The sequence below is a fragment of the Schistocerca nitens genome, chromosome 2 (genome assembly GCF_023898315.1).
Source record: "Schistocerca nitens isolate TAMUIC-IGC-003100 chromosome 2, iqSchNite1.1, whole genome shotgun sequence".
Classification (NCBI taxonomy): Eukaryota; Metazoa; Arthropoda; class Insecta; order Orthoptera; family Acrididae; genus Schistocerca; species Schistocerca nitens.
In genome coordinates this window covers 123,535,459-123,562,036 of record NC_064615.1, presented here as the reverse complement: position 1 = coordinate 123,562,036, position 26,578 = coordinate 123,535,459, and the positions used below count along the sequence as shown (strand labels likewise).

The 26,578-nt window shown below is 37.0% G+C and overlaps 1 protein-coding gene across 6 annotated transcripts in view; it reads right to left on the bottom strand.

The window, feature by feature from the left end:
- The window catches only part of LOC126235813 (pumilio homolog 2), a 633,911-nt gene that overhangs the window by 27,371 nt on the left and 579,962 nt on the right, over positions 1–26,578 (bottom strand). For 3 of the 6 annotated variants that reach the window (XM_049944654.1, XM_049944655.1, XM_049944659.1), the window contains 3 exons: positions 18,097–18,225; positions 12,437–12,553; positions 5,224–5,343 (listed from right to left, as the gene is read on the bottom strand). In XM_049944654.1, the coding sequence (XP_049800611.1) occupies positions 5,224–5,343; positions 12,437–12,553; positions 18,097–18,225 (366 nt within the window). The remainder of the gene's footprint in view (positions 1–5,223; positions 5,344–12,436; positions 12,554–18,096; positions 18,226–26,578) is intronic. The other 3 variants (XM_049944657.1, XM_049944656.1, XM_049944658.1) reach the window with 3 other exon arrangements.

Sequence of the window (26,578 nt, the reverse complement as noted above, 5' to 3'; positions counted from 1 at the left end):
TTTAGTGTGAAAATATCATTGCTACAGAAGTGCTGAAACAGGTATTTACTGGTGTTGGCTGTTTCATGGTAAATGCACTCATTCTTAAAAACAAAATGAATGAAATTGTAGTTTGCAGCAGAAATGACTGGAGCTCAAAGGGTTAAGCATTTGTAAAATCTTCTTGAAACTTCATTAAGATGAAGTGTGTCCCATGGCAGAGTATCAATTGTTTTCTGTAATTAAGGCCAGAGGCATGTCTTGATGTTGGTTCAAATGCAAGCCATCCACAGAGAACCTCGCAGGCCATGACATCATGCAGTCACAATTTTAGAGAGCAAGAAAGGGAACGACAAAATACTATTAGACTGCTTAAACTGCAGCTTCCGGAAAGTACGGGAAGCAGTCAAAAACATTTCATGCCAGTATTGCAGGTCACTTGTAGCAGACTGTGATGATGTCAAACACTAAGCCGCTACATTTAATAATGACTCACAAAGTACCAAGTGTTTAGCAAATTTCATTTCATTTCTCACATTACAGGTGGAAGGAAAGAATGGAATGGGCATTTAGTTGGTTTAATAAACCGTTTCACACATTAGTGTGAACTTCAGAGTAATTGTGTAGCTATAGGTGGTGTGATGGTTCTCTCTCTCTCTCTCTCTCCCTCCCTCCCTCTCCCCCCCTCTCGCTCCCTCCGTGTGTGTGTGTGTGTGTGTGTGTGTGTGTGTGTGTGTGTGCGCGCGCGCTTGCGTCCCCTCAAGTGGGTGATCAGTGAGGCATAGCGATAATGTTGTAATTCTGCCGTAATCAGGACCTTAGTACAGAAATGTTAGTAATTGTTAGACGCATGATGCAGATGGTATGTTGAGAGAGTAGTTTGGACTTAAAATCTTTGAGTATATAATGATCACTGTTACAGTTTTTCCGACAACCTTCAAATGTTTGCATGTAACAAACAGCTGCGTATACCAACTTAGTGGCATACGTTATTTATGGTGGTTCTTGCATCCTATAAACAATTATTTCTTCTGGCTTATTCTGTCTTGTTATATACATATTTTCTTTGCATTGTTTTGCCTTATGTGAGGCTCTCCACTCACTAGCTCTCCAGGTTCATTATTCATGGTTTTACGTACAACGGTTATGGCACTGTCAGTGATCCATGATTTGTAATTTCAAGATCATTATAGACTTCATATTCTTGTTAAGATTGACGGGTCCACTCAAAGCATGTTCAGTGTTGGTTTCCTTGACTTTTTGTTTGTTGGATAATGCAAGTAACTGTTGACGTTGTACTTAGTTTATCACTGATGAAAGTATTAGTGAAACAGTAGTTGGTGAAAACCTTTGTTCTGGGGCTAGTGCTGATACGATGTTCTGTGAGAGCCAGCATTGGGGAACAGGTTCATACATCGGTGTCAGATTTCCTGAATTATTGTTTCGTTGTAACATACAGAAAAAAACAAATTAAGAGTCGAAAATCTACTCACCAAGGGGGCATGGGAGAACACACATATAAAAGTTTTGTTAATGGATAAAAATGAACTGTTATTCCAGTCTGTACTGCTCACATTCTTGTTATTCACTTGAATAATATTTCATTTAAGAAGGTAAAGCATGGAGTGGAGAAGAGGTGCTTAAAGAAATGAACTAAGTGATATTGATAAAACCACATGACAACTCACTCTGTTAATAATAAATGTATAAGAGGTGACCAGAAAGTTTCCATTTGAGGGAATTGCTGTTGCATACATTCAGCATAGTGTGACTCCAATGTGGGTGTAAGAGTACCAACATTTAGGCAACGGGATTAGTGTGGCATTTGTGTCTTCCCGAATGTGAGCAGTAAATGCATAAATTTGAACTATAGTAATGTTATTATCAAATATATCCAAAAAGGAACAACATGCTGCTATTCTTTTCTTAGGATAGAAGTTATGAAGAAAGGAAGCATCACTGAAATGATTAATGATGGGAGAAAAATCCTCATGTAGCTCAAATCTAACTCTATATACATAGCAACATGTTTCTTGTACCCAGTGGTTTTTTTTTAGTGGAGGGGAAGAAAAAGGTGAAACTCGTGAGCTACAATGGTAAACTAAAATCCTTATGTGGAGACAGGATATGGCAGGGTTCACAGTGTCTTTTACACTTTTCAAGGAACTTTAAATAAACGGTATAAAATGGGGGAAATAATGTTTTAAGTGGTAAAAGTTGCACACAGGATCTCCTCTTGCATTTTCCCACTTTTATTTGTGATGTATGTACATATTAGGCATCAAAATCTTTGTCAAGGACTTGTATATTATCTAATAAAAACCACTTGGTGTAACTGGAACTGGTAATTGTCTGGGAAGAAGATATGTTTGACTTAATTTCATACTTCATAATTGATGTTTTTGGAAAGCCTGCAGCTGTCATTCATTATTTACATAATCAAACACTGCACCAGTTACATGTTTTTTGCTTACCATGACACTTTTCGAGAATTTTTTCTCGTTGTCAAGCACAAATATTTACGTAAGTATTGTATGTGGTGCTTTGCATATTTGTTGTTCTGCATCTCTTGCCTGTGGTTGTCGTTTTCAGGTTATCGGTACTGTGCCTCCTAAATTATTTAGAAAACCAAACATATGCAAACTCTTTCACACTGTTTGTTTGTGAAACATGACAAAAAATACATACGTAAATGTTGCACTTGCCAATGAGAATAAATTCTCGAAATAAGTCTTGCTAAGCATGAAAATATACGTAACTGGTGCTGTGTTAAAACCAAAAACATTTGAGTAATGCAAAGTCAGTGAAGCTGTCCTCTAGCGCTACAAGTGGTAAAATGACAAAACACAATAAATATGGTTTGACAAAGATGTCATGGCGATCACAATAATCATCAATAATCATGAAGCTATGCATGCAGTAGAGACAGTTATGAAATGGTTGCGTTTGGTCATTATATCTTTATTTGAACGAATTTAGTTACTCCCATCAGCCACCAAGCCGAGCAGAGCTTGGAAGCAGCACAAGAAATAGGATGAATTGTTCTTACTTTCATCCGTTTACTGGTTCAGTGTAAACAATGCTCGACGGCTAGCATCATGCCAAAGTCATTTTACGTCAGTTTTTTCTCCTCAAACATTTTTTTCACAAAGCATAAATCGCGGAAAAGTTATAAATAAGTTAACGCAAAATCAGGTGTTACTTAACATAGGAAATTTGATGGAAGTGCTTAAACAGCGAGGAAATGTAAATTCCAGGAACATTAAAGCAGATTATAGTCTATATAACCTCCAGAATGTAATAATGGAACACCCAACCAGCTAAATTTGGCAGATGTGTGACCTAAAAGTCTTCCAGTGGGACAGTAGGGACATCACTGGTGGTAGAACCACTGGAGGACCAAGGGTCTGAACATTAAATGCTGGCATAGCACTAGAAGTTACTCTGTAATCTTTTAGCTTTCTTTTGAATATCTCTCATCAAAATGAATGCAGGATCTGCCAAATACAAACACTAACACTACTGATCCTCAACATATAACTACAAAGCAAATCAAAACACAGCTAACATTATCTTACTTCTGTATCACCAACACTATCAAAGCACTACTACGTCTTCTTCTTCTTCTTCTTCATTTTATTCTTTGTCCTTCTTCCAAAAGGCCATGCCTTGTCCCTTAGCAACATTTTCTTGGCCATCTCCTCAGTTTTACACCTGTGATATCCCCTTGAAAATGTTTTTTACCAGAATATCACAGCTAATTAAGTGTTCAACAAGTTATGCTTTGTGCTGGCCTATAATTTTCAATAATTCTTTCTTCTCTCCTATTTCCTGTAGAACCATCTTGTTTGCTTTTCTATCAGTCTAGCTATTTATTGTATTCTCCTCCAGGATCACATACCCACAGGTTTGAGGTGAGCCTTTAACATTCAGGTTTTACATCCACATGTCAGGACACTCCACATAAAGATTTTTACAAATCTTTTCTTAGTATCGAAGTTGATACACTTGTTCGTATTTTGGAAAGACTCTTGGCTAGTGTTGGTTGTTCTCTTGATTTCCTTGAGGCATCTATTGTTTTTCTTCGCAATGCTATAGAGATAGTGAAATTCAATTACTTCTTCAAGTTGCTCATTATCTATTCTTACGTCAGTCTTGCCTCCACCTTCTTTCTTGTCTATAACCATGACCTTTGTCTTATTGGTATTTATTTTTAGTTTTTATCTCTTGATTTATGACCTGAGACATTTTATTTCACATTTTATTACAACATGAGTGACTAAAATAAGGAGCCTACGATGGCATTTGGCCTGAAATCTGAAATCATTCACGTGACATCCACCAGTCATTGCTTTGGAGGCACCTTATTGGATTTGTGATTTCTTATAACTAAATTTCAATTACACATCAGGACTAAAAGCTTTTAAAATATCATAAGATGAATGATGATAATAATGCTCAGTCATATCTGTTCACCATGGACTTATGGCTAGGGGCGTGCAATTACAGATTTTAAGGAAGCAGATTTGCATCCTGCTACATGCCAATTTCTTTGTACAATTCCTAGTTGAAATTTTGTACAAACTTTGAATGTAATTATAACACATACAAACTGTTAACACTACTGCACAGTTCAGATTATACTAAGTTCTCTCACTGCTAAACTTTATGCAACAAAACTGCCTGTGTCTCATGATGAGGGGGGGGGGGGGGGGGATTTCTGCTTCATAAAATTTTGAACTTATATTGGACTTGAAATGTTGCAGAAAATGTTTTATAATGTACAACATAAAAAAAGCTTTGAAAAATCTGCTTTTCAGAATCACCATCACAATTTGCCAATTTACACACAGAATCTGCAGAAGTATGGAAACAGGGCAATAATACAGACACATATGCAATTAAAGACAAATTTTCTATTGTGAAAACTTGAGTGAAGGAAGTATGTAAATAAAGCTCCTGTTTAAGAATATTCATTTTGATTAAGCAATTAGTAAAATAACAAAGAGTTTCTCTTCCCATCAAATTGTAAGCTGCTCTCCCAAAAATTCTGCTTTGCTGCAATAAATAAAATGCTTGTCAATATTTACTGTTTCTCTCTAACACAGCATCACAGAAAAACAAATTTCAACATTGCTGACATTCTGGAATTCTCCAAAAGAGCAAAGTTAGAAATAGTATCCTAAACTACTGACATTAATGTAAGTAACATGCATTACAGATATCAAAACACTTCTTATCCACCTAGCGCTCCGTAGTTTTGTGGCCATTTCCCACGCCCATAATCAAGCGAAGGGGAGAAAGCAGAGGTACTTCTGTCGAAGGAATCTCTGCGTCCAGAGCTGTTGGTTCCCAAACCAAGACCTGGAATTGCCACAATCACAAAACTGTACAACAAAACAGTTAACATATACTGACATACAAATGACATTTATTTAAGCAAGGATATGGAATGAGAGCTAAAAATTACAGAAGAGGCGGCCTTTATACATTCAGTGTATGAGCAAGTGAACAACATCACACTATTTTATCGTTATAATGTGTACTTATATATATAAAAAAAGGGGGGGGTGTTTCACAGGAAATCGAAAGTACTTCAGATATTTAAGGAAATGTATGTAAATAATCTGCTGGATGTGGATAAAAAGTGGAAAAGATAAAAGTTTTATGAAAATTGCAGCATATGGTACTGAACAGCTTCCGCTGATACTTAAAGGCAATAGAAACAACAATTAGTAAAAAAAGCAAGGGGGGGGGGGGGGGGGAGGGATATACATACAGCAATGTTCGAAGGCCTTTCATGGCCACTGAGCCTATGAAGACAATACTTAATTTAACCTTTGCCGAGGGGGGGGGGGGGCGAGGAAGAGAGAGAGAGAGAGAGAGAGAGAGAGAGAGAGGAGTCCGTTCAACATAAGAATAACACTACGTATTCTACCACATTTGTTGGAACCTCATTGGATTCCGTTTCACATGAAACTGAAGCCAAGCTATCTGAAGAACATTCAAGTACGATAATGAGGATATGTTACGCGCACACAGGCTCAGTGATTATACAGGGCAACAGCTTTACGGGCACTTTTTAACTTGTGAGTGATCCAACTAACCTACTGTGATGTGAACAGTTGCAGTAAAGATGTAAAATGAGATGAGCAGAGAACAAAATAGCTTTGAATGTCATTTAATTTTCAAACAGAAGGAAATAATTTATGGCAAAACTCACGCGATACACTTCTGAGATTACCGAACGGAAAACATACCATGCTCTCGATCTTAGCTAACATAGTACTGTAATTAAAAACATGAGCGATGAAAATTTCTGACTTTAACAAGAGCAAATTTTCTGCAGGAGCTATGTGGGGCATAAAAGTGCACTGCTGATTTCCCGCGTATTGAAGCCACTGAAGGTATTATAGTCAGTCGTCTGGTAATCTCTGGACTCCTTCTATATCAGACTCCAAGGAATACATTACAGTACTGCTTCACTGATAACAAGGCAATAGGCAAAAAACCCACGTGTCCTACAAAACAACGGGCATATTCAAATAAAGAGTATCTGATTTTTCTCAAAAAAGAGTGTAGTTGTTTAATGTTTTCTTAGCTTCAACAATCTTATAAAATAATGGTAACTAAGAATTTATATTTGCAATGAAAACCAAAATTTTGCATGCAGTATGTAATTAGAAACTAGAAGACGTGCATTTTTCTTGAAAATGATAGTTAAGTATGAGTTAATTAACATATACTTGATGAACTTCATGTTTAAATTATTTATGTATTCAAACTGAACAAAAAAATTACACACAAGAATGAGATTTGAACTACTACCCCAGAATGCATACTATTTTCATTCTACAATGCTACCAATTACGCCCTGCACACAATTGGAATTTATCATTATATTTACTATCTAGTGTTTCTCGAAAAATGTCAACACTGATTCTTCTCTGTAATCTTGTGAAAAAGATTAAGAATAACTTGTTTCTTGCCATTACTGGTGTTCCATGTGAATGTTTCACTATGAAGCAGGAAGCAGTGTCATCCATTTTCAGATTCATATTAACAGCGAGAAAATCAGAGCGCAAATGGTGTTTACAGAGTGCGTTGCTGTACAAGATTTTTGAAATAAACATTATGTAGCTCAAGTATGATTAAAAAACCATTGATGGCTGTTAATACATCAAAATGTCTTAAAGTTGCATTTACAGTGACACAGTAATAAGATGGCTACTATGTAAGTTGGACCTACTTCCAAGAGCGGAACATCACTAATGTACGAGAGCTACAGCTGCTGACCAATCATTGTGTTTACATCAGACTTATTCTTAGAACAAAGTATAGCTTCAATGAGCAAACTGATCTCTTGGAGGCAAATGGGTATGGAATATGAATAATGCATGAATGAAGACATTGTGGTCTTGAGTCTGAAGACTGATGGATGCAACACTCCACACTAGTACACCCCACCTCTTCACCTATGCATAACTACCACGCAACCTACACCCTACTGTTTACTGTAGTTGTGGAATGGTCTCCCTCTACAATTTTTACTACCCCCACACACACAATTACTTCCATTACCAAATTCCTTGGTACCTCAGTATGTGTCATATCAACTGAGCCCTTGTTTTAACCAAACTGTACCATAAATTTCTTTTTTCCCAATCTGATTCGGCACTTCCTCATTACTTATTCAATATACCCATCAAATCTTCAGCATTCTTCTAGAACCACATTTCAAATGCTTCTACTCTCATCTTGTCTGTGCTGTCTGTCTTCCACATTTCTCTTCTGCATAACATACAAATACCTCCAGAAAAGAATTCCTAACATTGAAATTCATGTTTGATGTTAACAAATTAAACTTTCTTTAAAAAAAAAAAACGCCATTTATTGCTATTACCAGTCAGCATTTATATCCCCTCTACCACCACCATCATCAGTATATTTTGATGCTCAACTAACAGAACTCACCTACTACAGATGGTGTCTCCATTCACTAAACTAACTATTAGCATGACCTGAGTTAATTCAATTATATTCCATTAACCTTGTTTTACTTCTTCTGATGTTTATCTTGTGAACTTTTTTCAAGACATTCCCATTCCATTCAACAAATCTTTAAAGTCCTTCGTCGTCTCCGAGAGAATTACAGTGTCATCGACGAGCGTCAAAGTTTTCGTTTCTTCTCCCTGAACATTAATTCCCTTTCCAAATATCACCTTGGATTTCTTCAAAGCTTGCTCAATGTACAGGCTAAATAATATGGGGGTAAGCTATAACCTTCTCTATTTTCTCTTTCAACTACTTTTTTTATTTTCTTTGACTCTTATAAATGCAGTCCAGTACCCTCAAAATATCTTTTAGTCCCATTAACATTGTCAAAAGCTTTCTCTAAATACACAAATGCTATGAACACAGGTACGCATGCATTTCTTCAATATTTCGTATCAATATTTTCCAACAATGACTTAATATTTTGATAATATTCAAATCTTTCAATGACTACCTCCTTTAGCATAGGAATTATTACAGTATTTCCTGAAATCTGAGGATATTTCACTTGTCTCATATCCTGCACACCAGGTCAAATAATTTTGTCATCTCTGGCTCCTACAAGTGTCTCAGTAACTATGAGAATACATCATTTAGGCCAGGGACCTTGTTTCCACTTATGTCTTTCGGTGCTCTGTCAAATTCTTCACAGTGCTGTATCTCCCATCTCATCTTCATTTACTTCCTCTTCTCCTTCTATAATACTGCCCTCAAGTTGGTTTCCACTATAGACCCTCTATATACTCCTTCCTCCTCTCAACTTTCCTTTCTTTGCTCAGTACTAGTTCACCATCTAAGGTCCTATTCTTCATACAGCAGCTTCACAGTTCACCGAAGGTATCTTTAACCCTTTCACTGGTGTGGATGTGTATACATGTCCTGTTGTACTGTTCACCAGGTGGTGTGGACATGTATACCAATGCCACTTGGTTTTTGTATAGTGCAAGTTACTTTCACATCATGGTGAATTAAACATGTTTCGTGTATTTATCATGTAACATGTGTGTCTCACAGCTTGCTATCATTTGCAAAGAAAAAGAAAAACTTGTTTTGATATCTCAAATCATTTACGAGATATGACGATTGTTACGACCACGATTTGTGATTTGCAAGAATGTGAATGGGCATGTTACTCATGACTATCGATCAGATGTAAAATCTAATAACTTGAGAATAAAATGAGGTACTGTTACGATGATGATGATGACGATTGGTTTGTGGGGTGCTCAATTGTGCAGTTATCAGCGCCCATACAAATTTCCAACCATTGCTCAGTCCAATCTCGCCACTTTCACGAATGATGAGGACAACACAAACACCCAGTCATCTCAAGGCGGGTGAAAATCCCTGACCCCACCGGGAATCAAACCTGTGCTCAGGAAGCGAGAATCTGCCCGCGTGACCACGCGCTGCGGACTAGGTATTGTTCTGCTCTCAATTCTAAATATCTTATCTACGTTTCATACATTGCAGAGTATGAGTTACAAATCAACCAAATGCAAAGTTTACACAACGCATTTTTACCACAGCAAAACCTTTCATATTTTATGAATGTCTCGCTTAATTTGACACAGTGCTGTATGTATGATGGAATATGAAAAGGAATGCAGTTCTTTATTGAGCAAAGATATCAGACTGTAAGATGTGCAAGAATCAAATTTTTTTTTCACCTAATAGGTTTCCAAAAATCGGATGATTAGCATTTCATTGTCAGCCAGAATGCAGTCTCTCAGCACATGCATAAGCATTTGGTAAGCAGTACAGGCATGACAAATGCCATCCTCAGCACGGAATGCAGAGAGAATGCTTGTAGCAGTGAAAGGGTTAATTTTCCTATGGGTGGTAGCTATCTTGCCCCTAGTTATGCATGCTTCAACAGCCTTGCATTTTTCCTCTACCCATGCCGGCCTAGGCAGTTTGTATTTTCTGTCAACATTTTTTGACATCCTGTTCGCTTTCATTTGCTGCATTTTTATAGTTCCTCCTTTCATCACTTAAATTCAGTATCTCATGTGTTATTTAGAGATTTTTACTCAACCTTGTCTTTCTACATTTGTGGTCCTCTACTGCTTTCCATATTTCATCTCTCAAAGCTAACCGTTTACCTTCCATTGTATTCCTTCTCTGTTTCAATCCAATGTTGCCTAAAGCATCCTCTGAAACTCCCAATTAACTCTGCTACCTTCAGTTTATCTAGGTCCCATTCCCTTAATTTGCTACCTTTTTGAAGTTTCTTCAGTTTTAATCTACTCCTCATAACCAATAAATTATGGTCAGACTACAACTGTCCCTGGAAATACATTACAGTTTAACTGTGGTTACAAAACCTCTGTCTTAACATTATACAATCAATCCGAAACCTTCCCATGTCCTGAACTATTTCCACGTATACAATCTTCTTTCTAAGTTTCCATGGTTATTAACGTATGCCCTGTGCAAAATTCTATGAGGCAGCTTCCTCTTTCATTCCTTTCCCCCAGGCCATGTTCTCCTATTATTTTTCCTTCTCTTCCTTTTTCTACTACCAAATCCCAGGCACCCATCACAATCATGAGGGCACACTGAAAAGTAATGCTTCTGATTTTTTTTTTTTTACAAGAAAACTCTTCAAACTTTTTTAAATAAAACATACGTCTTTATTATTCGTGTCTACATATTTCTTTATCAACATAGTCACCCTGGCAATGCACACACTTCTCCCAATGAGAGAGCAGTTTGTTGATAGCATCACTGTAGAATGTTTGACTTTGTTGCCAGAGCCCCAACCTCACTTCTACTTGCATCGCTTCACCACCACCACCACCACCACCACCACAGTGAAATACTCGAAGGCTTTTTTTATATTTTGGAAACAGATGAAAATCAAGATGAAGCCAAATCGGGACTGTATGGAAGATGATTGTTAACAATCAACAAAGGTCTCGGACTGTTGTGCATGTACAGTGCTCCAAGTGTGGATGAACTCTTCAAATTCAAAACTCGTTTACAGCATGCTGTTTCTCATGCGCCATTACACACTGCAATGTTTCATGCTACAATTTGGAGCCCTCTAGTGGCAAAGAGCTGTAAATCTGTAGACATGAAAAATAAAGATATTCCAGTAAAGCTTTGAGAGTTTTCACATAAAAAATTGAGAGGCATTACTTTTCAGCACATGCTCTTATACTTTTGTCTCCATTACAATCTCAGTAAATTCCTTTAACTCATCATACATTATTATAATTTCTTCAGCACCTGAAAGCCTAGCTGGCATACAAATTTTTACTATTATGGGGGCTGTCGGCTTCATGCCTATCTTGGCTACAATTATGTACTCACTATGCTGTTTATAGTGGCTTACCCACATTCCTATTTTCCTTTTCATTATCAAGCCTACTCCTTCATTACCCTTGTTTGAATGAATATGATGATGAAACTGAAGGCTGATGAATGCAATACAATATGAGCTGACATATGAGGCTGGAGCAGAAGTTTAGAAACATGTGAAAGCAATCCTCAATGCCCTCCAACACCTCCAATTCTCAAACAGGAATTGTGGGAAATTTTCAGTTTTGAAAACTCAACTGCCTGAATATCACACAAATACTTTTCCTTCAATGTGTTATCAGATCTTGTACAGCAGAGAAGTGCACACATACCCACACATTTACTCTTGCAAATTCATGAATATGCCATCATTCCACACTTATTTCTTTTCTTTACATTATGGTAGTATTCAAGGTAAGCCATTCAAGGTCTCAAGCTCTACTATCCTATTAAAAACATTCTCCGAAACTATCACAGTTGCTTTAAGACACATAAGCAGGATACAGATTATGCATAAAATATGAACAACACAAAAATCATCTGTACATTTATTACAGATATTCAGGAGGACGTTAGTTGTTAATGGAATTCTAAAGCAACTTTGTTAAAGAGTAGAAGAATGTATTTACAGAAGTAGTTTTAGAGATGCCAAACATTTATACAATGGAAGATACAGCACTAACACATCTCACAAAACCATGTGTGTGAATTACAGATACCAAAAACTTATACTGCAGCCGTTCTTTTTACACCAGAGGAATAAGAGAGCATGAGAAAACATTTTAAAACCAGCCCAATTTAGATTGTTTATCACCAAACAAGAATGATATAACAGGTTATGAAACGAGACACAGGCTCAAACAGAATTACTCAGTTTACAGTTACGACATTTTCACTAATTCAGCAGCTCTGCACATTTGCCCTAAAATTGATAGAATAGTGAAACAAAATAGGAGCATTATATCTTTCCTTGTTCTATGAAAAGAACAATGAATTTAGTCTAAACCTAAATCTCTACTGTCCAAAACACACACACACACACACACACACACACACACACACACACACACACACACACGTTAACATAAGCAAGTACCTGATCCTAAGGCAGCTGGTGAGCCTATGGTCCCAAGGCTGCAGCTGCTGTTGCTGTATCCCAACGAGTTGGCCAGTGATGCAAACCCACCACCTACACCTGACCCTGACTGCAGCCCTGTACAAGCAGCCAACCACCATGTTAGTTTGTACACACACTGATCTCTCTAAAATATCACTCCCTGTGATAGTAAAACCACTTACAAATTAAAGTGTTTCAACACAATAAAACTGCACCAAAATTCAACAACAGTTTCAAAGTCTCACGGTGGCATTTTAACTGAAGCCACACAACTACTGAACAAGGCATACCTCAAAATCATATAATCCTTAGGTAATTTTGCACTGTAAGTTTGCAAGTGTGAATTATGAGTTAGACATCTGATGTTCTTTTAATATGTATAAATTTACTTTAAGAATCAGCACCATTCAGTTAGTTGTGATTAATACTACACAGGTGTGGTAGTAATTTTGAAAGCAAGTTTAGTACTATAGTGCATCACGTAAGTAACAAGTAGAAAATCACAAAGGTAATAAACCAATGAGGAATTAAGGAACTTTAGGAGCTCTTATGAAATACCAATCAAAAACATACACAATATCCTGACATAAATTAAAAATACAATGTATTTTCCAACAAAGTTACAGACCACTTTGAGCGCTTGTTTCAAAAAATTAACCGGTATTAATTGATTAAATGAAACTAAATTGTGGGTTACAAATGACAACATACTACTGTGCAAAACCAACATATGTTTTTATTTAACATCATGGGAGTGTGTTGACAACTAATTGAATTACATTAGAAATTGTATTGTAAAATTCTAAACGATGACTTCAGAACATCAAAATCAGTGTTTCCAAGGAAAAAACTTATTCCTTTCAGCAAAAAGATAGAACTACTTGTCATGAAATAAAGAGAAAATAAGAAGAATTAATAAAGAAATTTCTAGGTGAAGAACGAGTTCATCAAAGAGCTTGAAATTACAGAAACTTTTTAGTAACTCATTTACCAGGTGTAGAAGTATGAAACCGGAATTTCCCTATAGATGGTGCTAGCTGTCAGTGTATGGCCCGTGAGATCGCGCCTGCAATGCCACCTGCTTCCTGTAATGGCTGATGATGAATGTCAACACACAATAACCCAAGTTCCACACATCAGTATCTGTTTCAAATGCGTAAACATGTCTAGTTTTGTGCCTAGGAACTATGATTTGTGCACTGTATTGGTTTCCTGTTATCATTTGAAGAAAACTGCTGCAGAATCGCATCAAATGCTTGTCGATGCTTTCGGCGAACATGCTCTCAGTTCAAAAAATTCAAAAGTGGTGATTTTGACATAAGAAATGACAAGCACGGGAAACCACTGAAATAGTTCGAAGGTCACGAATTGCAGGCCTTATTGGATGAAGATTATACTCAAACCCAACAGGAACTCACAGAACAATTTAATTTGATGCAGAAAGCTATGGGAAACCAATCAAAAACACATACAATATCCAGACATAAATTAAAAGTACAATGTATTTTCCAACAAAGTTAAAGACTACTTTGAGCACTTATTTCAAAAAATTAACCAGTATTACAAATGACAACATACTACTGTGCAAAACCAACACACACACAGACACAGAGGGAGAGGGAGGAGGAGGAGGAGGAGGAGGAGGTGGTGGTGGTGGTGGTGGTGTGCGTCCATAAGCTCTGATTAGGTATCAATGTGGAAGAAAACAAGAAATCCAAGCACTCGCATTACATTAAAACATAGGAAAACTAAAACAGGACTCAAATGGCTCCGAGCACTATGGGACTTAACATCTGAAGTCATCAGGACATCACACACATCCATGCCCGAGGCAGGATTCGAACCCACGGCCGTAGCAGCAGCGCGGTTCCGGACTGAAGCGCCTAGAACCGCTCGGCCACCACGGCCAGCCTAAAACAGGACTTGGACATTTACTATGTGAAATGCAAGTTCAGTGTTTTAACCACTGTTGATTTAGTATGAAACACGGATATTGTGAATACAGCAGTGGCCCCAATGACCAGTGAAGATTTGTCTGGAGACGTCCCAACAAGTGAGAAAAATGGGTTCCGCATGAACTGAATGAAACACTGCAAGCAAATTTAAAGACCACTTATGAAATGTTGCTCGCCAGATACAAAAGAGTTGTTTCTCCGTTGAATAGCGACAGGTGATGAAAAATGGATATATTTTGAGAATCCTAAGCATCGTAAATCAAGGGTGAATCCAGGTAAACCATCGCCAGCCACTGCAAGACCAAATCAATTAGGAAAGAAGACAATGCTCTATGTTTGGAGGGATCAGAATGGTGTCATCTATTATGAGTTGCTAAAACCTGGTGAAACCGTTAACATTGACCACTACCAATGGCAAATGGTCAATTTAAATTGAGCATACGTGAAAAATGGTCAGAACATGGAAAAAGGCAACACAAAGTCGTATCTCTCCATGATAACGCTCCATCATACACAGCAAAACGAGCCACAGAAATGATCGAGGCACGCTCACTTGGGAAATACTGGGGCATGCGGCTTACTCTCCAGACTTTGCTCTGTCCGATTATCACCTATTTGCAACACTGGGGCACGCACTCACTGAACAATGCTTCAGTTCATATGAAAATGTACGAAAATGGCTCGCCGACTGGTTTGCTTCAAAAGAAGAACTTTTTTTTTTTTTTTTTTTTTTTTTTTGGCGAGCATTCATAGTTTTTTGGAGAGATAGGAGAAATATATAAACAACAATGGAGATTATTTTGAATAAAACATTTTTTATCAGTTTCAAATGATTTGTAGTTATTGCAACCAAATACCGGTTTCATACTTCTACACCTAGTATTTCAGTAGTAGATAATTTCCTCAGTGGACAGCCTAAGGTTTTCAAAGAACAGCATTTCAAAACAAGTTTTTAATTTAATCTACATCTCGCATATCCCCAAGAGATGTTTCGAACATTATCCTGTCCACTGAAATTTAGCTAAGTTTTCACATCTTTGGGCTGTAATCTCACTGACTGGAGTAGACTGTTCAGTGATGAGTCCCACGTCAAACTGAGCCCCGACGACCAGTGAAGATACGTCCCAGACAGTGCTGGGATACCAGCCTGATTGTCACACACCACGCAGCTCGACAACCAGGCCATTTCTTTTCATAAGAGGACTTCTTTGGTTGTCACACATTGTACACTTACAGCACAGTGGTACCTCGATGATATTCTCAACTGGTTTTGTTGCACTTTATGGTAAGGCGTCCTGGGCTTACATTTCAGTAAGATAATGCCCACCCGTACACTGTGAGAGTTTCTACTGACTGTCTACGTGTTTGCCAAATCCTACTTCATCCAGCAAGGTCGCCATATCTCTCACCAATTGAAAATGTTTGGAGCATTATGGGCAGGGCCCTCCAACCACCTTGGAATTTTAATGGTCTAACGTGCCAAAAGGACAGAATTTGGCATGATATCAATCAGGAGAACATCCAATAGCTCTATCAATCAATGCCAAGCTGAATGACTGTTTGCGTAAGAGCCAGATGTGGACCAATGCATTACCGACTTGCTTAATTCATGAAGCTCTTTCCATTGAATAAATCATCAATTTTTTCTGAAATTGTAATCATTTGTTTGTCTTTACATGTACATCACATCTACTGATTTCCACCCCTTTATAAGATTGTTAAATGTGAATTCTGAGGTAGACAGATATAGTGAAGTGAAATACAAAATGAGAAATGAAGAGGTACTAAAACTGGGTTGAGTGACTAAAGGAATTTATTCAGTAAGGACAATAAAGCAAAAGAAAATTAATTTGTCAGGACATCTGGTGATGACTGACTGGATAATAAATGTTGCAGTAGAAGGAATTAAACTGATTAAAGGCGGAAGGATAATGAAGATGTAAGTGAACAACCGACCTTAGTTCATATATAAAAGACACGGTTAGCCTACACAATTAATTGGGTTTCAAAGCAATGCTTACTGATGAGTATACAATGTACAAAGATGGGTGATGCACGGACATACAAATACACTCACCCAGTTTAAAAAACCAGCCTCTTGGCTCGCATTTACGCTAAATGGCAGGCCTGTGGCAGCACTTCACAAGATGAAGCCAATGCAGGAGTAGAGTTTTAGTTTGTCATAATATGAACAGTGTTCGTTGGTATGAGAGTTCAGTGTGTATTTGTATGCAAATACAGGAAAGCTGCATCTGGTCATCAGAACATTTTGCACTGGTCTTAGCAGATCAGCAGTACTGAAGGTCCGTATAAAGGGAAAAGCACAGGGCAACTGTGAGTCTCAAGAGGAAATTGGGGAATGCGTGAAAAGATCTCTGTGCACAGCCCACACAAATCAACCACCTGTGCAACCCATGAACTGGATGTGTATGAATGCAGAGTCTCGCGGCGATAACATTGAATAACTGCTTGGCTGAAAGCTGTGTACTTTTAAGCAATTGACGCAATTGGAAACCCGAGAACATTTTATTCCATGAACTGGGCATTCTGCACAAAATAGTGTGGGATGTTTTGAGGCGGCATTTGCATTTCAAACTCTGCCATCTACAAATGTTACACCACTTGACTCCAGACGACTACGGCCGCCAACTTTTATACCTGAATGCAGCATGCTATGGAAGATGATGACTTTGCAGAAACACTGATTTTCAGCGAGGAGGCGGCTTTCCATCCATAGGGAAACGTGAATCGTGACATAGTGAGAGTGCAGGGTACCGAACTGCCGCATGTTTGTGAGGAGCTGGAAAGGCATTCATCAAAAGTGAATTTCTTCTGTACCACATCCAAGACAAATGTGTATGACATCTTTTGCTTCACTGAGCAGGCGGTGACAAATTTCATGTACTTGGACATGTTGCAGTTGTGGTTGTTGACACGACTGACTGCTCACTACTCACTCTTTGACTTTTATCCTTCAACAGGATGAGGCTTGATCACACTGGAGCACAATTGTCTGTACCTTTCTCAAAAGGGAACTGCCATATTGCTGGTGGGGCACGATGGTTGGAGTTATGTTCCTCTGTTGTCATGCCCCTCCAGGTCACCAGATAAAACATTGTGCAATTTCTTCCTGTCATATTATGTAAAGGGCAAAGTTTATGTGGCGCCAATGCCAACGACTCTGCAAGAACCGCAGGAACACATCACTGTTGCTGTTATGGACATAGATTGAAACATACAAGGATGAGATGGATTACCACCTGATGTGTGCCAGGTACCAGGAGTACACACATTGAACATTTGTAAAATGTATTTGAAACTTGGAGTGTACCTGTCTTTTTATGTACCACCCATCTTTGTAGGACATATATTTAAATAAAAAGTTTTAAAATCCTATGAATCATTTAGGCTAAGCCTGTACAACATAATTAAAAGGATGGCAAAAAAGAATGGTGAATGCTGAGCTTGCTGTGTATATCTATCGTAGAGCTGTTGTTGTTGGGCTTTGTAATATATTAAAACACTTTGGATGAAATTAAACAGGTTCACTTCCAACTGCTGAAGAAATGTGAGCTTGGACTTCACAGGCAGATGCTACAGAAGAGAAGCAAGTATCTCTTTCCTCCATTTTCATTTGCACTTTAATGCACTGATTGAGCTTACACTTGACCAGTCTGTACTGACCTCCAATAGTAGTTCCATTTGATGCAGATGAGTTGTAGAGAGAAGGCTGCTGATTGCTGTTGTAGATTGAGGCTGAGGGTGGTGTTGCAATCTGCTGAGGTTGATTGCCCAGTAACCTCATATTACTTCCTGAAATATGATATGAGTGTATATAGTATATATCAAATGCAGAACAAATAAAGCCATCTACTGGAAGAAACTGATTATTGTGGAATTCCAAATTACAAACATGGTGAAATACCATCCACCATGGTGACAAAACTATTTTATACAAATACAATCTATTTTATACAAATACAATCTATTTTATACAAATACAATCTATTTTATACAAGAACACTTACAAGATGCACTACAGCTGCTGATCTTCCTCCACAAATTGAGAAAGAATACAACCATATTGTTTTTCCCAGGACCTTTCAAAAATGTTTGAAGATGTTCCTTACTCAAGAGTAAAAACTGCTAATGATCAGTTTACTTAATAACAGTTGGATATGTCTGTCTATCTTTTTATACATTACCACTGGATGGAGCTCCTGAGATGTCACATAACTGTTTTAGAATTTGCCATTTCTTACAGCTGAAACAATTGCAGCCCAGCATCTGCCCGAGTAGTTAGTTTAGATCGAACATTTGATGCAGTGTTGCGATACCAACGGAAATTTAATTTTAAAGTTTTCCTAGGATTATGCTTTATGATTTACCTAATGTCACAACTCAATACCAATACCTCAAATAACTTTGATTAGCTTCTGAGAGCCAATCACACTCAGGAATTTTTTTTTTTTTTTAATTTGTTTGCAGACTTTTGTCATTTTTGTGCTTCTGTAAACAATGGATTTCATTAAGGTTGACTGAAATAGATTGTTGTTCCAAGAAACATTGCTGCATTGCACAAATGATTGAAGAGGATCACATGACTTCTTGTGGGTGACACGTTCTTTGTCACGACAGTATAGTCGACCAATGACCTCAGCAGTTAGGTCCCTTAGGAATTCACACACAGTATAAGCAATTTTGCAAGAACATTTAGCTACAAAAAATGTGTGTTCCTAGTGGATTTTTCACTATTTGACCAAAGCTCAAACCTGACTGTTGCTATCTTGGGTATTAGTAACCACTTGAGTTGGAATTAGTCTTTTATTATGGGGTAAAAAGGTCTTGAGCTTTTCCGCTCTGGTGTTTTAGTCAACATTCATCTGAAGATGTGGTTTTTAGTGCCATGAAACTTTTAGTGATCCAATAAAAAGGGACTAATAAAGGACTAATACCCAAAATGACTATTCATAGCTGTGATTGCCTAAGACATGGTAAAAAAATTCAACTTGGTAAATGCAAAATCCTTATACAACATTTTCACAAGAAAAGAAACTTCGACATATTCATATAAAGCAGACACAATGTAGCAATAAAATCTTTGGGTGCGTCAACAAAAAGCAAAAGGAAAGAGAGACTTTCTTCAGTTACATTGGCTGTTTTGTAACCACTGCTTTAGAGCAGAACTACACAACAAACATGCTCTGTAAGCAAATGGTGAGAGCTGGACTGCGAGCAGCAAGTACTGTACCACCTCCATCATCCCAAAGAATAGGGGAGGAAGCAAATAGGTACTTGTGTACATGAGAAAATTGATCCGTATGTAAATGCTTGAAGAAATTCAGACTGGCTTTATATTCTCTGTCATATCACAGATAAATTTCTTCGGGCTTCAAATCTGTGCGAACAGGGTACCGGACGCTTTACCATTTTCCCATTTGTTGCCTTACAAATCCAGAGTTTGTTTTTCCCCATGACTGGTGCTCCACCAGTAGGCACACAAACTAATAATAATAATAATAATAATAATACTAAGGAGCACGAGGATGTAAAGAGCAACTGATAATAGATGCAGAGGTGACATATCAAGCTAAAACTAAACAAAGGTCGCTACACTACGCATACATTGATTACCAAAAAGCTTTTGATAGTGTACCCCACTCATGGTTACTACAAATATTGGAAATATACAAAGTAGATCCTAAATTGATGCAGTTCCTAAACATAGTAATGAAAAATTGGAAAACCACACTTAATATCCAAACAAATTCAAATAATATCACATCACAGCCAATACAGATTAAGTGTGGAATATACCAAGGAGACTCATTAAGTCCTTTCTGGTTCTGCCTTGCTCTGAACCCACTATCCAACATGCTAAATAATACAAATTATGGATACAATATTACTGGAACATACCCACACAAAATCACACATTTGCTATACATGGATGATCTAAAACTACTGGCAGCAACAAATCAACAACTCAACCAATTACTAAAGATAACAGAAGTATTCAGCAATGATATAAATATGGCTTTTGGAACAGAGAAATGTAAGAAAAATAGCATAGTCAAAGGAAAACATACTAAACAAGAAGCTTACATATTGGATAACCACAGCGACTGCATAGAAGTGATGGAAAAAACGGATGCCTATAAATATCTAGGATACAGACAAAAAATAGGAATAGATAGAAGAACTAAAAGAAAAATATAGACAAAAATACTGAAAACAGAATTGACAGCAAGAAACAAGACAAAAGCTATAAATACTTATGCCGTACCAATATTGACCTACTCATTTGGAGTAGTGAAATGGAGTAACACAGACCTAGAAGCACTCAATACACTTACACGATCACAATGCCACAAATATAGAATACATCACATACATTCAGCAACAGAAAGATTCACATTAAGCAGAAAGGAAGGAGGAAGGGGATTTATCGACATAAAAAACCTACATTATGGACAGGTAGACAATTTAAGAAAATTCTTTCTAGAACGAGCAGAAACTAGCAAAATACACAAGGCAATCACTCATATAAATACATCGGCTACACCACTGCAATTTCATAACCACTTCTACAACCCTTTAGATCACATAACATCAACAGATACGAAGAAAGTAAATTGGAAAAAGAAAACACTTCATGGCAAGCACCCGTATCATCTAACACAGCCACACATCAATCAAGACGCATCCAACACATGGCTAAGAAAAGGCAATATATACAATGAGACAGAAGGATTCATGATTGCAATACAGGATCAAACAATAAACACCAGGTATTACAGCAAGCATATTATTAAAGATCCCAATACCACAACAGATAAATGCAGACTTTGTAAACAACAAATAGAAACAGTAGATCACATCACAAGCGGATGTACAATACTAGCAAATACAGAATACCCCAGAAGACATGACAATGTCGCAAAAATAATACATCAACAGCTTGCCTTACAACATAAACTTTTAAAACAACAAGTTCCTACATACAAGTATGCACCACAAAATGTACTGGAGAATGATGAATACAAATTATACTGGAACAGAACCATTATAACAGATAAAACAACGCCACATAACAAACCTGACATCATACTCACCAATAAAAAGAAGAAATTAACACAACTAATCGAAATATCCATACCCAATACAACAAATATACAAAAGAAAACAGGAAAAAAAATTGAAAAATACATCCAACTGGCTGAGGAAGTCAAGGACATGTGGCATCAGGATAAAGTTGACATTATACCAATTATACTATCAACTACAGGAGTCATACCACACAATATCCACCAGTACATCAATGCAATACAGCTACATCCAAACTTATATATACAACTGCAGAAATCTGTAAATTATTTACACTTGTTCAATTACCCGAAAGTTCCTAAATGCAATGTAACATATACCGTACAGTTAAAAGGAAGTCACGCTTGATCAAGGTCCGTGTCACCTTCCATTTTTAACCAGACATAACGTCTGAGACAAGAAAGAAATAATAATAATAATAATAATAATAAAAAGACAAATCTACGTTTTCTTCAACAAAGCTACAAATGTCACATCCCGCTTATGTCTGCAATATCTACACTTTCATATCGGGAAGGGGAGGAGGGGGGAGGACACAGCATGAAACCTTACGGTCTCCTCCTTTGTGACAATGCCCTCTCTTACATGGCAGGTCTAAGATGTAAAGGCAATTGATCGATTATACTGTCATGACAAAGAACGCGTCACCCCAAGGAAGTGTGATAGACCATTACTGTTTACATTGTAAGTAAATGATGTAGTAGGAAACATCCAAAGTTCTTTAAGATTGTTTGCAGACAATACGGTTGCCTATAAGAAAGAAGCAACACCAACAGATAATATCAATTTGCGGAAAGACCAACAGAGGATTAATGAATGGTGCGGTCTCCAGGAGTTGACCCTGAACATAAATAAATGTAACATATTGTGCAAACATAGGAAAAGAAAACCACTACTGTACAATTAACAAACTTCTGGGAACCTTATCTATTGTAAAATATCTAGGAGTAATTATCTACAGCAACCTTAAATGGAATGACCACATAAAGCTGATAGTATGAAAAGCAGATGCCAAACAGATTTACAGGTAGAATCTTAAGGAAAAGTAATCCATTCACGTAGGAAGTGGCATATGAGGCACTTGTTTCACAGATTCCCGCGTACTGTTCATCTATCAGGGATCCTTACCAGGTACAACTGGTACAACAGAGAGGGAAGATCCAAAGAGTGGCACTTTTCAAAAAGGGTTTGTTTACTTGGTGCGAGACTGTTACAGAGATGCTCAACAAATTCCTTTGGCAGATGTTATAAGAGTGGCACAATGCATCATGTAGAAGTTTGGTACTGAAGTTCTGAGCAAGCACATTCTGTGAAGAATTGGACAACATGTTCATTTTTCCACATACATCTTACAAAATGACCAACACAAGAAAATTCAAGAAATTAGAGCTAATACAGAGGCTTACCAACAATCATTCTTCTCAAATGCCAGTAGTGAGTGGAACAGGGAAATGAGGGAAGGTAGACGATCAGTTAGTGGTACCACAATTACCCTCCACTACACACTGTTAGGTGGCTTGCAGAGTGTGATGTATGATGTAGATGTGCATGTGGATGATTATTTAGTGAAGAAATACATCATTAATGTCTCATTGCTCATGTAACATGACTTATCACAAATTCTTGGATACACTTCTTACTAAATGTCGTTCAGAAATGTCAACGCTAAAACTAACATTTACCTTATGCACTGTAACATGATTGTACTATGCCACATGAAAGTTATTATTATTATTATTATTATTATTTATTTACTTTCTCGGACGTTACGTCTGGTTAAGAATGGAAAGTGACGCGGACCTTGATCAAGCGTCACTTCCTATTAACTGTACGGAATGTGTTATATTGCATTTAGGAACTTTCGGGTAATTGAACATGTATCAATAATTACGGATTTCTGTAGTTGTATATATATGTTTGGATGTAGCTGTATTGCATTGATGTACTGGTGGATATTGTGTGGTATGACTCCTGTAGTTGATGGTATAATTGGTATGATGTCAACTTTATCCTGATGCCACATGTCTTTGACTTCCTCAGCCAGTTGGATGTATTTTTCAATTTTTTTTTTCCTGTTTTCTTTTGTATATTTGTTGTATTGGGTATGGATATTTCGATTAGTTGTGTTAATTTCTTCTTTTTATTGGTGAGTATGATGTCAGGTTTGTTATGTGGCGTTGTTTTATCTGTTATAATGGTTCTGTTCCAGTATAATTTGTATTCATCATTCTCCAGTACATTTTGTGGTGCATACTTGTATGTAGGAACTTGTTGTTTTAAAAGTTTATGTTGTAAGGCAAGCTGTTGATGTATTATTTTTGCGACATTGTCATGTCTTCTGGGGTATTCTGTATTTGCTAGTATTGTACATCCGCTTGTGATGTGATCTACTGTTTCTATTTGTTGTTTACAAAGTCTGCATTTATCTGTTGTGGTATTGGGATCTTTAATAATATGCTTGCTGTAATACCTGGTGTTTATTGTTTGATCCTGTATTGCAATCATGAATCCTTCTGTCTCATTGTATATATTGCCTTTTCTTAGCCATGTGTTGGATGCGTCTTGATCGATGTGTGGCTGTGTTAGATGATACGGGTGCTTGCCATGAAGTGTTTTCTTTTTCCAATTTACTTTCTTCGTATCTGTTGATGTTATGTGATCTAAAGGGTTGTAGAAGTGGTTATGAAATTGCAGTGGTGTAGCCGATGTATTTATATGAGTGATTGCCTTGTGTATTTTGCTAGTTTCTGCTCGTTCTAGAAAGAATTTTCTTAAATTGTCTACCTGTCCATAATGTAGGTTTTTTATGTCGATAAATCCCCTTCCTCCTTCCTTTCTGCTTAATGTGAATCTTTCTGTTGCTGAATGTATGTAATGTATTCTATATTTGTGGCATTGTGATCGTGTAAGTGTATTGAGTGCTTCTAGGTCTGTGTTACTCCATTTCACTACTCCAAATGAGTAGGTCAATATTGGTACGGCATAAGTATTTATAGCTTTTGTCTTGTTTCTTGCTGTCAATTCTGTTTTCAGTATTTTTGTCTATATTTTTCTTTTAGTTCTTCTATCTATTCCTATTTTTTGTCTGTATCCTAGATATTTATAGGCATCCGTTTTTTCCATCACTTCTATGCAGTCGCTGTGGTTATCCAATATGTAAGCTTCTTGTTTAGTGTGTTTTCCCTTGACTATGCTATTTTTCTTACATTTCTCTGTTCCAAAAGCCATATTTATATCATTGCTGAATACTTCTGTTATCTTTAGTAATCGGTTGAGTTGTTGATTTGTTGCTGCCAGTAGTTTTAGATCATCCATGTATAGCAAATGTGTGATTTTGTGTGGGTATGTTCCAGTAATATTGTATCCATAATTTGTATTATTTAGCATGTTGGATAGTGGGTTCAGAGCAAGGCAGAACCAGAAAGGACTTAATGAGTCTCCTTGGTATATTCCACACTTAATCTGTATTGGCTGTGATGTGATATTATTTGAATTTATTTGGATATTAAGTGTGGTTTTCCAATTTTTCATTACTATGTTTAGGAACTGCATCAATTTAGGATCTACTTTGTATATTTCCAATATTTGTAGTAACCATGAGTGGGGTACACTATCAAAAGCTTTTTGGTAATCAATGTATGCGTAGTGTAGCGACCTTTGTTTAGTTTTAGCTTGATATGTCACCTCTGCATCTATTATCAGTTGCTCTTTACATCCTCGTGCTCCTTTGCAACAGCTGTTTTTGTTCTTCATTTATAATTTTGTACTGTGTTGTATGTGTCATTAATTTCTGTGTAATGACTGAAGTTAATATTTTGTATATTGTTGGTAGGCATGTTATGGGGCGATATTTAGCTGGGTTCGCTGTGTCTGCTTGATCTTTAGGTTTCAGATAAGTTATTCCATGTGTAAGTGTATCAGGGAATGTGTATGGGTCTGCAATGTAACTGTTAAATAATTTAGTTAGATGTGAATGTGTTGAGGTGAACTTCTTTAACCAGAAATTTGCTATTTTATCATTTCCAGGGGCTTTCCAATTGTGAGTAGAATTAATTGCTTGGGTGACTTCATGTTGCAAAATTATCACTTCAGGCATTTGTGGTATCATCTTGTATGTGTCTGTTTCTGCTTGTATCCACCGTGCATGCCTGTTATGTTGTACCGGGTTTGACCATATGTTGCTCCAGAAGTGTTCCATGTCTGTTATGTTTGGTGGATTGTTTATTTTAATGTGTGTGTTATCTATTGTCTGTTAAAATTTCTTTTGGTTTGTGTTGAATGTTTGGTTTTGTTTCCTTCTATTTTCACTTTTTTTGTATCTTCTGAGTCGTTTGGCTAATGCTTGTAATTTCTGCTCTTTTCATCTAATTGCTCTGTCGCTTCTTGTTGTGAGATTTTACCTAACCTTTTTCGTTTTTTGTCTGGTATTTCATTTCTTATAAATTGTGTTAGCTGTCCGATGTCTTTTCGCAGTTTTTCTATTTTGATCTGTAGCCTGTGTTGCCATGCTGGTTTTGTGGGTTTCTTCTGTGTGTTGGTTGGTTCTGATCTCTGCCTAGTGTGTATATTTAGTGTAGTGAGTGCTCCTATATAAACCAGTAGTAGTAACTCTTCCATAGTTGTGTCTTCATTTAGTTTGTTGTGTATGATTGTGTTGATAGTTTTTATTGTTGTTTCGACTTGTGGGTTATTTGGTGGTCTATGCAAGAATGGTCTAATGTCTGTATTTGTGTCTTTGTATTCTATATATGTTAGCTGAAATTTTTCTTCTATATCTAACATCTGTGTCACTTCATGTTCTATTTGTGCTTGTTCTGGTGGCTGTCTTAAGATTTCGTTTTCCTCTGATTGTTTAATTGGTGCGTGTTGTTCTTTGTTTGTTTGCTCTGGGATGTTTGAGTCCATTACTGTATTTTCTTCTTCTTCTGATTGCACATTATTTTGTTCCAGTATTTGTTGTACTTGTTGTTTGATGTTTTCTAATTCTGACTGGGGTATCCTGTTATTTTTGATTATTACACGGATATGATCAGCTAGTTGTCGTTCTGTTAAAAATTTT